The following is a 16,317-nucleotide window of genomic DNA, read 5'->3' as shown; positions in this document are numbered from 1 at the left end:
GAGAGAGAGAGAGAGAGAGAGAGAGAGAGAGAGAGAGAGAGAGAGAGAGAGAGAGAGAGAGAGAGAGAGAATATGAATATGAATATGAATGGGAGGCGGTAGCGACAAACAGAAGGGTTGAAAGGAAGTGGACTTGGTGGTTTCTCGGGGTGGGGGCGACAAACAGAAGGGTTGAAAGGAAGTGAACTTGGTGGTTTCTCGGGGTGGGGGCAACAAACAGAAGGGTTGAAAGGAGGTGGGCTTGGTGGTTTCTCGGGGTGGGGGCGACAAACAGAAGGGTTGAAAGGAAGTGAACTTGGTGGTTTCTCGGGGTGGGGGCGACAAACAGAAGGGTTGAAAGGAGGTGGACTTGATGGTTTCTCGGGGTGGGGGCGACAAACAGAAGGGTTGAAAGGAGGTGGGCTTGGTGGTTTCTGGGGGTGGGGGCGACAAACAGAAGGGTTGAAAGGAGATGGGCTGGGTGGTTTCTCGGGGGGGGGGCGACAAACAGAAGGGTTGAAAGGAAGTGAACTTGGTGGTTTCTCGGGGTGGGGGCGACAAACAGAAGGGTTGAAAGGAGGTGGACTTGATGGTTTCTCGGGGTGGGGGCGACAAACAGAAGGGTTGAAAGGAGGTGGGCTTGGTGGTTTCTGGGGTGGGGGCGACAAACAGAAGGGTTGAAAGGAGATGGGCTTGGTGGTTTCTTGGGGTGGGGGCGACAAACAGAAGGGTTGAAAGGAAGTGGACTTGGTGGTTTCTCGGGGTGGGGGAAACAAACAGAAGGGTTGAAAGGAGGTGGGCTTGGTGGTTTCTGGGGGTGGGGGCGACAAACAGAAGGGTTGAAAGGAGGTGGGCTTGGTGGTTTCTGGGGGTGGGGTGACAAACAGAAGAGTTGAAAGGAGATGGGCTTGGTGGTTTCTCGGGGTGGGGGCGACAAACAGAAGGGTTGAAAGGAAGTGGACTTGGTGGTTTCTCGGGGTGGGGTGACAAACAGAAGGGTTGAAAGGAGATGGGCTTGGTGGTTTCTCGGGGTGGGGCGACAAACAGAAGGGTTGAAAGGAAGTGCACTTGGTGCTTTCTCGGGGTGGGGTGACAAACAGAAGGGTTGAAAGGAGGTTTGCTTGGTGGTTTCTGGGGGTGGGGGCGACAAACAAAAGGGTTGAAAGGAAGTGGACTTGGTGGTTTCTCAGGGTGGTGGTAACAAACAGAAGGGTTGAAACGAAGTGAACTTGGTGGTTTCTGGGGGTGGGGAAATTAATTGAGGTTCAAGAGATCATGGTTTTCAATGGAGTTTGATCTTTGGGATGGGAGATAATTGTGTAATTTTTCTGATTCTCTTGTGAGATGTTTGCGTTAACATCATTTTAGGTCACCTGGACTTTCGTTCGATGAGCTTATGCAATCGAGCAGTGTCTGTTTGTGAGTGAGTCAAGTCAGTGAGTTTGTCAGTCACTCCATAAACACACGATTTTGATGAAACGTGACTACAACCTTCATCACCCATGATGTACCAAAGTTTGTCACAGCATAAAAAAATCAGGGTCATGGAGGGGGTCTACAGTGGGGGTTGAGCCCCCTCAAAATGGGTATTTGCTCTGTTGTCTGAAACTGCACACACTATTTCGATGACACTTGACCACACCATTCATTACCCGTTATGTACCAATGTTTGTTCAGGGCATTTAAAAAAAAATCAGGGTCATGGAGGGGGTCGACAGTGGGGGTTGAGCCCCCTCAAAATGGGTATTTGCTCTGTTGTCTGAAACTGCACACACTATTTCGATGACACTTGACCACACCATTCATTACCCGTTATGTACCAATGTTTGTTCAGGGCATTTAAAAAAAAAATCAGCGTCTCAGGAGGTGTGCTGAGGATTTGAGATGCTGTTGCTCCTTATCCAGGTGAGCTTCCGGATGTGTGGTCCTATTTTTATATCTCACAGATAACATCTATCATGGTATGAAAACTCATTGTTGGCAACAACACTAAAAATGACTCCACAAGGTTCACTTTTCCTTCATTGGTTTTCATTTGTCACCTTATTTATGAGTCGCTTTATTTAATTAGTCGCTTTATTGAATTTGTTGCTTGATTTAATTTGTTGTTTCATGCGCACTGTTCTGAATATCTTCCTCATGCAACACAGCCTCTCTGCAAAACAATGCACTTCACCTTGACAAAGATCTGGATCGGACAATGACAACTCGAGAGGAACAAGTAAGTTTGTGGGATACATGATCGGTATGGCATTGTATAGTTTGGGGGGGGGGGAAAGGTGCCATCTGAAGGGTGTGGGGTGGTGGGGGAAAGCGGGGCACTCACCTACATTGCTTGAACATTTAATAATCCTTCGGCGAATACATGTGATGGGACGAAATGACATTTTTCCTGAACTCGGTTTTGTTACATTATTTTCTAGATCATTCCTGAAAAAATACCACCAGACATCTGCTCGTGCCCAAACAAATCTACATGTTGGGAGGATCTGCTTGTGAAGGGTTAGTAAATAAATTGTTTTATGTTGAAGGGCACAATAGGTAGATTGACGCTGCAGAAAGTGTGAATGTTTGTGTAGCTTTGGTACCTCTCACCTGTGTTGAGTGTGTGTTCCCGGTTAGGCATGTTTAAATGTTGCCCGCAACAGGACAGGTTTTGTCTGATTTAGAAAGAGCTTGGTATTCTGGGTTTTCATGGTCTTTTTTTTGTTTGTTTGTTTGTTTGTTTGAAACTGGCTCTCAGGTATATGAAGGAGCTGTGACATAATTCACACACCCATGTAGGCAGATACATGAGACAACACCAGACTTGACTTTCATACAAAAACGGCCACTGAGATTGGAGGAATTGAGATCACTTTGCAGAACACTATGAGTACGAGCAACGTCATATGTATGACATCGCTTTTTATCTCTGCACTTAGCGGGGAAAACAAGAAGACATGTCATTCGCCCATTGGATGTCAACATATGGGGTTTTTCCATGCTATATCCTTTAAATGATGAGCGTCAAGCAAGGAAGCAGCTCGTGCCATTTTTCACTCACCTGGTCTTTAGTTCGGTGAGCTTATGGGATCGAGCAGTGTCCGTAGGTAAGGCAGTCAGTCAATGAGTCTGTAAACATTTCGGTCATTATCGCTTGAACCAAACACACGATTTTGATGAAATTTGGCCAGAAGCTTCATATCTGATGCCTAACGAAGGTTTATTGACCGCATCAAAATCTGCGCTCATTATCCAGTTGAAATCAGGCCGACAATACTAAAACATTTCTACGATAACCGACAGGGAGCATTGCATCAGCAGCACAGCCATGCCCTCGGCCAAAGACGTGACCTGTAAACATGTATCACTGTAATCGGCATCGGGATGGGCTTACATTCAACCAATCGCATCAGCAGATTTTATGCATTCACAAAATTTCGATATTTTCAGTTTTTGGTATGACTGCCAATGTTCAAACCACTGACCTTCCAAAGTCAGAGAAGACACTCGAGCCATTAAGCCACTGAGTATTTGTCTTTCTCTGTAGTACTCAAGCAGAACTGAGTGATGTTATTTCTCCAGAGGTCTCAGCGATGAATCGTGCACTTCCCCGCAGAGGTCCATTGGTGCGTGTGAAGCGGAAATTTGTTCATTTCCAAGTCTGGGATTGGTCATTGTTTTCATTTTAGCGACTATTGGAGGCCGCACGGTGGGGATTCTCAAGTACCTTGTCGTGACATTGGTGGGTGTCGCACGGAGGAGATTCAAGAGGGTTTCGGGGCGGGGAGTTCTGTGGGTTCAGGCCGTGATTCGTGGAATGCCTGGGGTCTGCGATTGTTGGAAAACATGAGGGGTCCCTGGCAGTTATTGTCAGGGCAGGACTTGAGGATAAAAAACAAATCTGGCTCCAACGTGAAGTGGTGTGTGTGTGTGTGTGTGTGTGTGTGTGTGTGTGTGTGTGTGTGTGTCTCACACTTCCCCTCCATTTCTTGCTCTGCTTCTTACACTCTTGCTCCTGTGCTGGTCGAGACGAAACGGCACCGTGTGTCGTCTCCAGACGAGACGGACACGTCTCGTGTCCGTCTCCGTGTTCTGATACAGCTTCTTGCCATCGCTCTGTGTGATTCTGCCACATGCCCTTCTTGCTGCACTGCCTGGGTCTTGTTTTATTGCCTCAGTTTATGTGGATTGTGTATCCTGTTTGGAAGGGGGGGGTGTGAAATGGAGTGGACAGAAGATATACTTTGTTGCTTAGTTTTTGTGTTTCGGGGATTATGTTTATACCTTGTCCTGTGGAATAACTTATTTATTTATTTGTTAAAGAACATTTTGCACCGCAAACAGTCAGGTTCATTTGTTTTGGTTCTGGGGGGTTAAACTTATGGTAATATTATTTTAGAAAAGGTATCAGAGTAACCCCTGCTGTCTCACAACCAGCAACAACCGCTCATAGTCGGCATGTGAGAAAGTTTTAGTTTGGCATCATTCAGAGTCGAGGCCCTGAATGTGCAACGATAACCGTGTGTGGAATCGTTCTGACCGGTGGTTGCCATCTACTCAACAACACTTTATTGGTTGTTGGAAAGTATGTTGAGATTATTTGCTTGAAAGACAATTGTATCAGACCATGTCGGACAAGTACTTCCCCTTTCTCATTTCATTCCATTGTACTGTATTGTATTACTTATTGATAGCAATTATAACAACAGCTTTGTAAGAACCAATTGATAGACCTATTTATTTATTTATTTTATTTGATTTTTTTGGTCATTCTATTTTGAGATGGTTATCATTTTTTTTTTTTTTTCATTACGTAACATCAATTACGGTTTAAACTTATTGTTGGCAAAAACATCAGGAATGACCTGAGTAAAGCGAGGTTTTCCTTCATTTGAATGATTTGATGTTTCACTTTATAAAATTTGTTTTATTCACATTGTCCTAAATACATATTTTCCTCATCCAATACCCGACTTCCCCAGGCTCTATAAAAACGATGGAGTGTAGCTCGTGGAGGACACAAAATGGAGGCTGATCACTGCAGCGGAACAAGTAAGTTTATGGCAAACGTGCTGAGTATGGGATCATACATTTAGTGGGAGGAATGTTGCTGTCTGGGGGCTCGTCCACATACAACAAATATTTAATAATGCTTTGTCTCAAATGTTTTGTGGGAGAAAGAAACTTTGTTCCTGGATTTATTACGTTATTTTCTGGATTCTTCCTTACATCTGCCCATGGGAGACCTCCATAAGGAGCTCTCCAGAGTACGTATCGACACCATGGATGACCCCAGTGACTGAGATCGCTGGACGTGAAGCGTTTGCTCCAGATGATGTGGATGTGCACAGTAAGTTCATTTTAATGGTGATTGGAAAATATGTTGAGAGAACAAGAAAGTAGCAGTGATTGTTTGGGAGACTGTTTCATTGTGTTACCTTTTGTGAATAATTTCTTCATTACAGATCTCGCACCAGGTTGAATGGAACGATAATCTTTGTTACATTAAATGATTTTTGGCCTCGCTGTAGTTTAACACTGTAATTTTGGCCTCAGGATAAATTTCCACTCTTCCGAGTAGCAACAGCCTTCACCATGATAAACCTCACTGAATAATTTGGAGAAAGGAATGACTGGTCTGGGTTTGTTTTCCTCATTTTGATTTCAGTCACCCAAGTAAAATGTTCTCTTTCCTTTGACCAATTGTTTGCTCATCCCAAACCCAAATCCTTCAGAATGTCTGGACACCAATTTGTTGGATTATTAGGAAGAATAATAGATGGTGGACGTGACGTGGGACATCATTGTTGGTGTTGTGTTCATTATTTTGGATCTTTACTGGATTGTTTCCTGTTTCAAAAAGTGGATCACATGTTTGGAAAGGATTTCCACCATCAGACAGACCAACTGTAAGAAGAGGAAGAGACGGCGCAAGCTTCCTTTAAAATTAACATGCGTTTAGATGTTTGTGCTTTAATGATAATAAAATATACAACATGAAGTGTCATGTTAGAATCTTCTTTTGTTATTGAGTTTTTTTTTTTTCATCGGCTGTTGAGGCCTTTATTGACTCCAACATGTGTGCATAATTTGGTGGCAGATGTGTACTTCTCAATTGTTATTAAGCTTTGAAACATTGTCCATCAGGACGGTCTCCTGTGTCAATAGCGGGTGGTCAGATATGTTGGAGTGGATGTAGTACATCTCGACTTTCAGAAGGTATTTGATAAGGTACCACATAGGAGGTTGTTTGGTAAGGTGAGAGCTTGTGGAGTTACTGGTCAAGTCGATACCTTGGTGAGAAACTTTTTGAGATATCGTGCTTTTTAGTTGTCTACAAAAGTAGTCACCCCCTTCCAATTATGCCACATTTAGATGAATTATGAAATGTGGAGAAAAAAGTTTCTCCAAATGAACTTTTTTATTCTGAACTGAAAAGATCAAACTAAATTGTCATTTCTGAAGCAAGTTACGTGTCATGAATACTTGCAAAAAAACATGTACAAATCAAAATTCACTGGTTACAAAAGTATTCAGGCCCTTGGCTGAGCCCTTGGTGGAAGCACCTTTTACAGCAATTATTGCCACAAGTCTTTTTGGGTAGGTTTCTACCAGCGTTGTACAGTGAGATGGTGAAATCGTTACCCATTCTTCACATGAAAATTGCTCTCGTTCTGCCAAGTTTGAAGGGGATCGTCGATGGACTGCAATTATCAAGTCTCGTCATAAATGTTCAATTGGGTTCAAGTCAGTACTTTGACTGGGTCACTCAAGAACATTTATTTTCTTCTTCATCAAATACTCCAGTGTGGCGTTAGCTTTGTGCTTCGGATCATTATCCTGTTGAAATGTGATTCTCCAACCCAGTTTTAGATTCACGGCTGACTCAAGCGCGGTTTTTTTTTTAAATCAAGGATTCTCTTACGGTTTGCACCATCCATTGTCCCTTCTATCCTCACAAGCTTACCAGTCCCAGCTGATGAAAGTAGTCCCATAACATGATGCTGCCACCACCATACTCGATAGGAGGGATGGTGTTAACTGGGTGATGTGCAGTGTTTGGCTTTCGCCAGCTGTAATCAATGTGACCACTCCTCATTTTCATAAATGCCAAAGTGAGCCAATAAAAAAAAGCCAAGAATTCACAAGGTTTCGGAAAAGTGAGGATAATAGAAAACCTTTACGCCAAGAAAACCTATAGAAAACGAAGACGCCAAGGTGAACAACGAATAGCCAAGATCTTGTGAAAAAAGCCAAGGAGTGGTCACACTGGCCGTAATGCTTTGAATTTAGACCAAAAAGTTCAATTTTTGACTCATCTGATCACAAAACCTTTCTCCATATGTCTGCAGTATCATTAAGATGCATTTTCGTATACTCCATACAAGCTTTGGATGCATCTTTTTCAGTAATGTCTTCTTTCTTGCCACCTGTACATCGAGGCAGATTTGTGAAGGGAACAGGATTGGTGTTTGATCAAAACTGACCCCCATCTCATACATCGAGCCTTGCAGATCTTTAAAAGTTATTGTTGGATTTATAGTGTTATCCCAAATCAGTTTCCTGCTTACCTGGTTGCTCAGTTTGGACGGTCGGCATTATCTGGGTAGAGTCTGGGTGGTATGATACGTCTTTCACTTCTTAATGATGGATAATGAGTACTCAAAGGGATAATGAGAGACTCTGAAATGTTCTTATAACCCTCTCCTGAACAGTGATTCTCCATCACTTTATGTCTGACTTCTTTGGAAAGCTTCTTGGTCTTCATGTTTGCCTTGTTGGTTGACCGAGTGAGTTGCACCTTAAAACTCCTTGCATAAGTGGTGGAACTTAATTTTAAAGTGAAAACACTGACGACAAAAAGGTGAAAACTATTACACTTATTTTCTAACGTTTCAAACAAAAATTTGCTGTAAAAGTGATTTTAAATCATGATATGCAAAGGCTTTGGCAAACAAAAATAATTATAGGCAAAGTACCATGATGATGTCATTGCTCTGAATGAAACTCACAATTTTGGCAAAAGAATCATGCAATGGTCATATTGTGATGTCAGGAGGTGAAACACATGACGAAGGAGATGGTATACTGATGTCCACACCGGCAAAAAACAGCTGCCTTGCCACCTACGTACATCTCTGATCGAATTATGGCTGCTCATTTTTGTTTGAGGAAAGGTACCTTCTGTTTGTGTCTGTCTATGTACCTCCAAGTACTGCAGTGGATGATGGTATTGATGACTGCGATCAATTCCATTAAAAATAAGTGACACACTTATGGTTTGTGACTTTATTGCAAAACTTGGAAACCAATGCGTTTTTCTCGTCATGGGACCTCATGGTTATGTTGACAAAAACCCAAGATTTGATAGACTGGGTAACAACCTCACTGCCGTGCATTCCTTGTTTCCCAAATGATCTTCTCACAAGGTAACTTGGGTCAGCATGGCAAGAAATGCCATTTGTTCCATTCTAATCGGCACAGAAGCAAGGAATCACCTGACTGAGTGTCGTTCCTTGAGTGCTTGCTTTGACACTGACCAATGGCTAGTGATTTGCAACCTGAAGTGGAAGTTCCGTCGTCCTGCTGCTGCACATGGACTGTGATCTAAACATCCAAATGTTGAAGCCCAAAAGTCGGAATGAACACCTGAACACTTTTGTTGGCGAGTTAGATCCTGTGTTGCACAAGGTGACTCTCTCTTGAAGTTATCGCACGTACCACACATGATGTAACTCTTGAGAACTGTGGCACACAAACGTTTCAGTGGAGACAGCCCTATTTGTCTGGAACAACACTTCAACTAATTGAGCACAAGAGACAGGCTGTAGGCATTCCAGAAATCACAGGGCTGAGGAATGAGGGCAAACATGAACAGGAAATTAGAAGTACTTAAAGCTCTCCACAAGGCAGTGTGTAATATCTGGAACACCGGAAAGTGACCAACGTCGATGAGCAAGTCAGTGTATATTACTTTGCACATAAAGTACGACAGAGGTCTGTGAGGCAATTGCAGAATGCTTGCACTAATCAGCCATGCAAGTAAGATCATGGGTATTCTCATCGGTGAAGTGGTATTCTTGCTACAAATGGCTGAATTTAAATCTTTATCCAAGAAATCTGAAACTTCTTCTATCTGATCTGTGACCCAATGTGAGTGAATAATTAAATTTATGACGTTCAACACCCTTTGCCAAGAAACTGTGACATAATAGGGTGTATGGATGGTACAGGTATATGGGCTATAATCCCAACATGTTCAGTTGATGATGGTATTTTGTTCCAAATTAACTTGCAAGAAGTATATATATATATATATATATATATATATATATATATATATATATATATATATATATATATATATATATATATATATATATACACACACACACACACACACCCCCAAACCCCCACACCCCAATCCTTCTTCCTTTTCAATTTCTTTTTTCAATTCTTCCTTCCAAATTTTCAGTTTTCCCTCCTTAAAGTTTCCTTTTGTATCCATCTTCTCACCTCTATGAATCACCTCTTGCCCCCCCCCCCATTCCCACACCCATTGTTTGTCTGCCTCCCTCTATATTGGCTTTAAACTCTGCTGTATCTCTCTCTCTCTCTCTCGCTCTCTCGCTCTCTCGCTCTCTCGCTCTCTCTCTCTCTCTCTCTCTCTCTCTTGCCCACCTCTCTCTCTCTCTCTCTCTCTCTCTCTCTCTCTCTCTCTCTCTCTCTCTCTCTCTCTCTCTCTCTCTCTCTCTCTTTTCCCCCCACCCGCTCTCTCTCTCTCTTTTCCCCCACCCGCTCTCTCTCTCTCTTTTCCCCCACCCACTCTCTCTCTCTCTTTTCCCCCCACCCGCTCTCTCTCTCTCTCTTTCCCCCCACCCGCTCTCTCTCTCTCTCTCTTTTCCCCCCACCCGCTCTCTCTCTCTTCCCCCCCCACCCGCTCTCTCTCTTTCCCCCCCCCACCCGCTCTCTCTCTTTCTTTCCCCCCACCCGCTCTCTCTCTCTCTCTTTCCCCCACCCCCTCTCTCTCTCTTTCCCCCCACCCTCTCTCTCTCTTTCCCCCACCCCTCTCTCTCTCTCCCCCCACCCCTCTCTCTCTCTCTCTCCCCCCACCTCTCTCTCTCTCCCCCCCCACCTCTCTCCCCCCCCCCGCTGTTGTTTTTGTCCTGTTATGTCTGATGATTTAGTGGATGGAGAATGGAAACTGATGATCTATATGACCTTTGACCTATTGACCTATTGACCTCCATTAATCGGCTTCCAGCTTGTTTCTCCCCTCCAGCAGGTGGTTATGCTTTGTGAAGATCGGAATAAAATGTGACCTCCAGGCGATTGACGGACCAGACCAACAAGTAAACGCACAAACAGGGGTGAAAACAACCTCGGTGCAGCTTCAGTGGCAGAGGTCACAAACATATGAGTGCTTGAAGAAATTAAACAGCGTGTGATGTATATTATAAATTCCAAGTGCTGATGCTAAAACAGAAAGGTCTGGACAAGTCAACCATGCTGGCAAGACTAGAGGGAAGAAGAGGAAGAGGAAGATCTTGTGCGTGTTGGATGGGGAGGGTGAGGTCGAGGTTGAGGGTGAGGCTGAGGATGATGGGGAGGGTGAGCTTGAGGTTATGAGTGAGGGTGAGGCTGAGGGTGATGGGGAGGTTGAGATTGAGGTTATGGGTGAGGTTGAGGGTGAGGCTGAGGGTGATGGGGAGGTTGAGGTTGAGGAGGTTGAGGGGAGGGTGAGGCTGAGGGTGATGGGGAGGTTGAGGGTGATGAGGAGGTTGAGGTTGAGGGTGATGGGGAGGTTGAGGGTGATGGTGAGGTTGAGATTGAGGTTGAGGGTGAGGTGAGGTTGAGATTGAGGTTGAGGGTGATGGTGAGATTGAGGTTGAGGGTGATGGGGAGGTTGAGGTTGAGGGTGAGGCTGAGGTTGATGGGGAGGTTGAGGTTGAGGGTGATGGGGAGGTTGAGATTGAGGTTGAGGGTGAGGTGAGGTGCAACGAAGCTGTCTCTGCCAGACCTGCAGGAAGCAGCGCAGGATGGGGACGACAGAAGTCGGACACGACTTGATGGGACGAGATAATAAAGGGTGCAAACCCCTCAAGATCAAATTCTCAATCGCTGTGGATTTGTCACGTGTGTATAAATAGAAATGTGTAAATTTTTGTAAATTATAATTTATTACTTCAGACTCGGTAGAGTAACTCGTAACGTAAGAACTCGAGTTCAGCAGTCTCACATACAAACGTGGAGCCCCTGTGAAGGTATTTCCCTTCATGGGGTGGAGCATGTCAACAAGCACACCTAGTGGGGTATGTAGAGTACAGTATATCTGAGAACCGGTGCAGACTCACTGAGGTAGATGTCCGTGCAAGCTCGACGTCACTGTCACTCACACACCCATTATAATATCACGTACCGTCCCTCCTGGAGAAGGCGACACTCATGAAGGGATATCCATACTCAGTGTTCGTCTACGAACGAATGAAAAGAACGACGGACAGAAACATTCGAAGTCGTTCTCTGTCACGTGCCGACGCTTGGCAATTGAGGGAGGAAACCCCAGTCGGTGGGCGTGGTCATAACTGTGAGCCAATGGGAATTGCCCGACAGCTCCCCACGTGGACCAATGGAAACAAAACAGGAACAAAAGGGTGGGGGTCGAAGGGTGGAGGTCGTAGGGTGGGTCCTTTACCCGTTGTCTCGAGCGATCAGCGGACATGGCTCAGGTGAGGTTGGTGAGCGAGACATCGGTGGTATTTGGTAAAGCGGGGGGTTGTATAACTTAGTTACGTTAAGTTGTCAGAGCTGAGTGTTTGAATTACCCGTTGAGATTGATTAGTTAACCTGGTTATTCGGTAGATTTGTTTCTCTGAAAGGGGTTCGCCCTCTCGATGGGATCACCCGGTGAAATTGAGATGCTTGTGTTCTCGATTCGGGTTCGAGTTGATGGATTATTTTTGGTTTCAAACCATGACTCGGATTTGTGGATCTGACACGTGACCGCTGACGATCGATCAATGAATGACCAGTTACTGCTGTGACGTCTGATGGGCGGGGCTTGGCTTGGGATGCACTTGTATCATCTATCTGTAATTCCAGGTGCGTCCATCCGTCCGTCCGCTGTTTCTCGACAACCGCTGGTCCGATCTAATTGAAACTTGCCAGATATATTGCTGGGGACCTGAGGATGTGCCTCTTCAAGGTTTGATATTAATCGGACAAGTGGTTCCCAAGTTATGGCCATTTATTTACCAAACCAATGACAGGACACGTTGCTGCGTAGGCGTGGCCGATGGGGAAAGGGTGCCTTAGTTACCAATGACAGGACACGTTGCTTGGAGTTTTGCACCCACAGTATCTATCTTTTATCTATCTATTATTCCAGCAATCTCTGTTTGTTTGCCTTTCAAAAGGTTTGAAATTAATTGGACAAGTGGTTCCCAAGTTATGGCCAAGTTAGAGCGCGTTCCCCATTACGGGTTACAACGTACGGACTTCCGGATAGTGATGACTTGATGTATTATAATAATTTCTTGTGCGCATTTATAGATAAACACAATGCCCCAATCCAGTTGTTTACGAGAGCGAAGGAACGGCCTGTGTGGTTGTTTGAAAGTTGTTCTGATCTGATTCGTCGCCAGTACTACTTTAAAGGCCACACGTGTTCCCACCTTGTGGAGTTGGATGTATATATATTTTTATTTTTTTTCCAAAGTCAAACAAACTGTCTGACCAAGCCCGATGTTTGACTGAAGGTTCAAGAATTTATAATTTGTTCAGGGTGTTTACGATATACCAGGAAGAACAACGTGGGATCTTTAACCCTTTGAACCCTGAGCTGCTTGGACTTTTGGCTCTCCCCCCCTGGGCTCCCTGGAGAAAAAGCTGGACACTTGGGTACATGGAGGTTTGAATAGCGGCCACTAGGTGTCAAAAGGTTAATGTCCAACTTGATGTCCATCTAAGGTACGGCTCGCACATCGATGCTTTGCCCTGGATATGAAATACCAGAGTGACGGTTTATAGCTGAGATGACATTTGAACCCAAGTTAAACCAATAAAAGGTGAAAGTGCATACCTCTCAGCTATCCTGCTAGGTACTACTTGCCATTGTCCAATTGACTCCACTACATTAACCTTACATCTATGTTAAAGAGCCGAAGCTCTCAATTCCAAGGCACCTTGAATATGGTACTCTATGGCCTACACCATCCAAGGAGGATGGCCAGTATTCTGCACTCTGAAAGGATAGCATACTCCACAATGCAACACCCTGCTTCAGAATTGTTCCGACATGAGTTTAAAGTCTTATGAGGACAAAGCTTTTGAGACCGGTGTGCCGCGTTCTGAGTTTCTAAATGCACAAAGTGGTTTGAATGTCATGACGTGGTATTTTATTTGTGTGATTGGGTTTGACTGCCATTTTGCTTCCACGTCATTCAAATCCCCCACTCTTCTGAAACCCCCTTCAGTTTTACTTGATTTTCATTCTTCTGTCTTTTTACCCGATCATTGCTCAAAGCGTGCCTGCTTCATGTACCCTACGGTTGTCCTTGTGGTGCCGTGCACCTGTTGTGTTCATGATGGCCACAGCGGCTTTGTTTCTTATCAGGTGGCGTTCGACAAAGCGGCAAAGGAGGTGAAGAATCTGAAGGTGAAGCCGACTGACACCGAGATGCTGGAGATTTATTGCCTGTTCAAGCAAGCAACAGTCGGCGATGTCAATACAGGTAATGGCGGGTGAGGTGCGAGATCTGGGAGTTGCAATGCGAGCAGATTTGCCGCAGAAGTCTCCCCTTGAGGTTGAAGGGTGCGAAAACGATGAGCTTCATATTTATTATTTGGAGGGGGGGAGGAGGTGGTGGTTACCTCGGAGTTGGAGATTATGTTAAACAGAATGGAGCAGCATAGAGGATTTTATCAATCATTGGTCCCAAAGCTGGAATGTTGGTGAAAGATTCTCCAGCTGTGTTAACACAAGAGGGAGAGACTTGTCCAATTCAGAACAAGTTCACTGTGACAGAATCCCTGATTACATCTTGGTAACGTACACAGGTGGAAAATGTAACCTCTATTTCCATTCCATTGGGGCTTGTTCACGTTTACAATGTTCGGAGGCAAGGGGCCCCTCCACCATCCGGTCAATCTGTGTGTTCACACCATCAATCTCCACCATCCCGCTCCGGTGTGTTCACACCTACTAAGTGCTGGGTGTCGTGGGGTGAAGGGTGAGAGATGGATGATGCCAATGTCATTGCACATTGTTTATAATCACCATTTTTTTTGTTTTTCCTGTGTGTGTGGTGTGTGGGTGTGTTTTCACCCCACCCCCAAATCGCTCTCAATGAACACGTCTTTGCTGGTTCATAAACACATGCAATTACTGTTAATGAAGGTATAATTGGTTCTTTTGGTCACAGAACGTCCTGGAATGTTGGACTTCAAGGGCAAGGCAAAGTGGGATTCATGGGAGGCCAAAAAGGGTGAGCTGATGTTCTTTCCCTGTTTTTGTTTGTTTGTAGAAACTGTTTCAACATGAGGTGTCATCGTTTTCAAATTGGGGGTGGGGGGGGGGGGTAAGACTCGACAGGTCATTGCTTCTGTTATCTCAAGAACTCCGATCGAATCGTTTGGACCCTAAAGGCTCGATTAACTGTCCCCATATTAATTTGTACGTGCATAAATCTTGGTCAGAAACGATTTTGATTGTGATCAAGACTTCTCATTGGTGTTATCAGTTACCAATGGGACCTCAGTGTACAGTGAATGCCCCAGCTTTCATCTTGGTTTCCCCTCTCCCCACCACAATGAATTGTAGGGAGTCGGCAACTCCTAAGGTTGAGTAAATCATGTTATTGAAAGTTCGATTCCTCCATTTTTTTTTTTTTTTCTTTCTTGGGTTAATGGAAGTAAAGATTCCATTTCATGTGCACCATCACCGGTCATTTGTTGAATGATCGGGTAAAATTGCCACACGATCCTCAGACCAGTTACCATTTTTCCCACAGCATTCTCCAAGACTACATATTTAAGCTGGCTGTACTGCTTGTCACATTCATATGTACCCTTTCTAATGGCCATCATGGAGTTGAACCACTTGGCTGTATTTGCAAACCCTGAATACTTTACACCTTCTTCCCTTTGGGTAAACAAAGCTTCTAAACATTTGATTGTCCTGGTTGTGCAGGTATGAGTAAGGAAGATGCCATGAAAGCATACATCACGAAAGTGGAGGAACTGAAAGCAAAGTATGAAATGACCGTCGTCGACTAGCATGACCAGCTCTGCAGAGGGGGCCTAACATGGGGGTTGTAGAAATTCACTTTGTATTAAAGTTTGACACACATTGCCACAAATTGCTGGAGCCTCATTCAACGTTTGCAAGGAGTTTCTAGAATGGGTTTTTTTATTCAATTTTGTTCCCTTCACCTTTTGGTTCGAGACCTCGTTTTCTTGAAATAAGTTGCACATTTCCTTCAGAAGAATGTGCTCTCTCGTTGAGGAAATTTTCATTCTGAAGCCGGATTTATTCCAATTGGTGAATGCACTGATGCTCGAACGTGATGTAAGTGCTTTGTAAAGTGGATGCAATTGATTACGTGGGGTGGTGGGTAAGAGGAAGGAAGGGAATGCAATGAACTGTTACTACGTTCACTGCAATCTGCAATGAATTTTGCAAAACGATTCAATTTGTGGTCATCTGTGCTGGCTTTAGAGACTAATCCAGTTTGTACCGTTGTGAAGGCAAAGTAAATAAATGTTTAACCATTAACCGCTGTGTCTGGGACTGTTTCACCTTTGCTCAAAGTCCTTTTCCAAACACGCATGGCTCATTGCTTCGGGGTGGACTGACAAATCCTTCATCTTGAGACGAAATCAAAGGTATTCCTAATGTAATACATTATTTTGTATATATATATAATTTATTTATTGTTATGCTTGATCACCAAAATTTGTTTACAAGTTTGTGAGTTGAAGTTATTACTTCTGCCATTGAAGGACAGAGGTGATGTGTTCACCCCTGTCTGTCTGCAGGATATCTCGGTTGTGGACAGGCTTGGTGTGTGACTTGCCGAGGACAAATTGATTCGATATCGTTGAGAATCCAGATCTGGATGCTATATATTATAAAAGTCATTTTTTCACTTTTGAAAGATGAGGCCAAAAACTACATGCAACAATATTTCAAAAAGTTTTGAATGGATTATGACAACCTGGGAGTGGACAAAAAAAGCTGATTAAATTCTGGTTCAGGTCTGAATCCTGATCCTGCCTAGTGGTGGGATACAAAAGAAACTGTTCAGCCTGAAGGAGGATATGTGCTCTACTGACTGCTATTCTAGTTTTCTA

At 44.2% G+C, this 16,317-nt stretch overlaps 2 protein-coding genes and 1 long non-coding RNA gene across 7 annotated transcripts in view; 2 read left to right on the top strand and 1 right to left on the bottom strand.

The window, feature by feature from the left end:
• The window catches only part of CLXN (calaxin), a 108,659-nt gene extending 97,138 nt beyond the window's left edge, over window positions 1-11,521 (bottom strand). Inside the window, exon 1 of one of the 4 annotated variants that reach the window (XM_085878410.1) lies at window positions 11,384-11,521. Coding sequence is in view for 1 of the 4 variants with exons in the window: in XM_085878409.1 (XP_085734535.1) it covers window positions 11,384-11,411 (28 nt within the window). In the remaining 3 variants the exon portion in view is untranslated. Of the gene's footprint in view, window positions 1-3,025; window positions 3,508-11,318; window positions 11,338-11,383 lie in introns of those variants that run through there. The other 3 variants (XM_085878409.1, XM_085878412.1, XM_085878411.1) reach the window with 3 other exon arrangements.
• Window positions 1,332-5,954, top strand: LOC147028217 (uncharacterized). 2 transcript variants are annotated; one of them, XR_015057469.1, is made up of 4 exons: window positions 1,332-1,884; window positions 2,130-2,200; window positions 2,403-2,481; window positions 4,947-5,954. It is a non-coding gene; the product is annotated as an uncharacterized LOC147028217 (long non-coding RNA). The 2 variants fall into 2 exon arrangements; XR_015057468.1 differs by lacking the exon at window positions 1,332-1,884 and having other exon boundaries at window positions 1,975-2,200.
• A 17-nt stretch (window positions 11,522-11,538) lies between the features above and the next one.
• Window positions 11,539-15,739, top strand: DBI (diazepam binding inhibitor, acyl-CoA binding protein). Its single transcript, XM_085878416.1, has 4 exons — window positions 11,539-11,693; window positions 13,580-13,697; window positions 14,388-14,450; window positions 15,155-15,739. The coding sequence occupies exons 1-4, from the start codon at window positions 11,685-11,687 to the stop codon at window positions 15,238-15,240; spliced, it is 276 nt and encodes a 91-aa protein (XP_085734542.1). The 5' UTR covers window positions 11,539-11,684; the 3' UTR covers window positions 15,241-15,739.
• Window positions 15,740-16,317: the final 578 nt, after the last annotated feature.

Source organism: Eptatretus burgeri, chromosome 4, assembly GCF_056783735.1.
Source record: "Eptatretus burgeri isolate ZD-2024b chromosome 4, Ebu_testis_v1, whole genome shotgun sequence".
NCBI classification, from domain to species: Eukaryota; Metazoa; Chordata; class Myxini; order Myxiniformes; family Myxinidae; genus Eptatretus; species Eptatretus burgeri.
This window is presented reverse-complemented; position numbering and strand designations above follow the sequence as displayed.

Bases quoted from the DNA above. Each gene is read 5' to 3' on its own strand.
- DBI (XM_085878416.1), top strand. The intron at 13,698-14,387 runs GTAATGGCGGGT...TTTTGGTCACAG, and splicing joins AGTCGGCGATGTCAATACAG to AACGTCCTGGAATGTTGGAC. The intron at 14,451-15,154 runs GTGAGCTGATGT...CTGGTTGTGCAG, and splicing joins TTCATGGGAGGCCAAAAAGG to GTATGAGTAAGGAAGATGCC.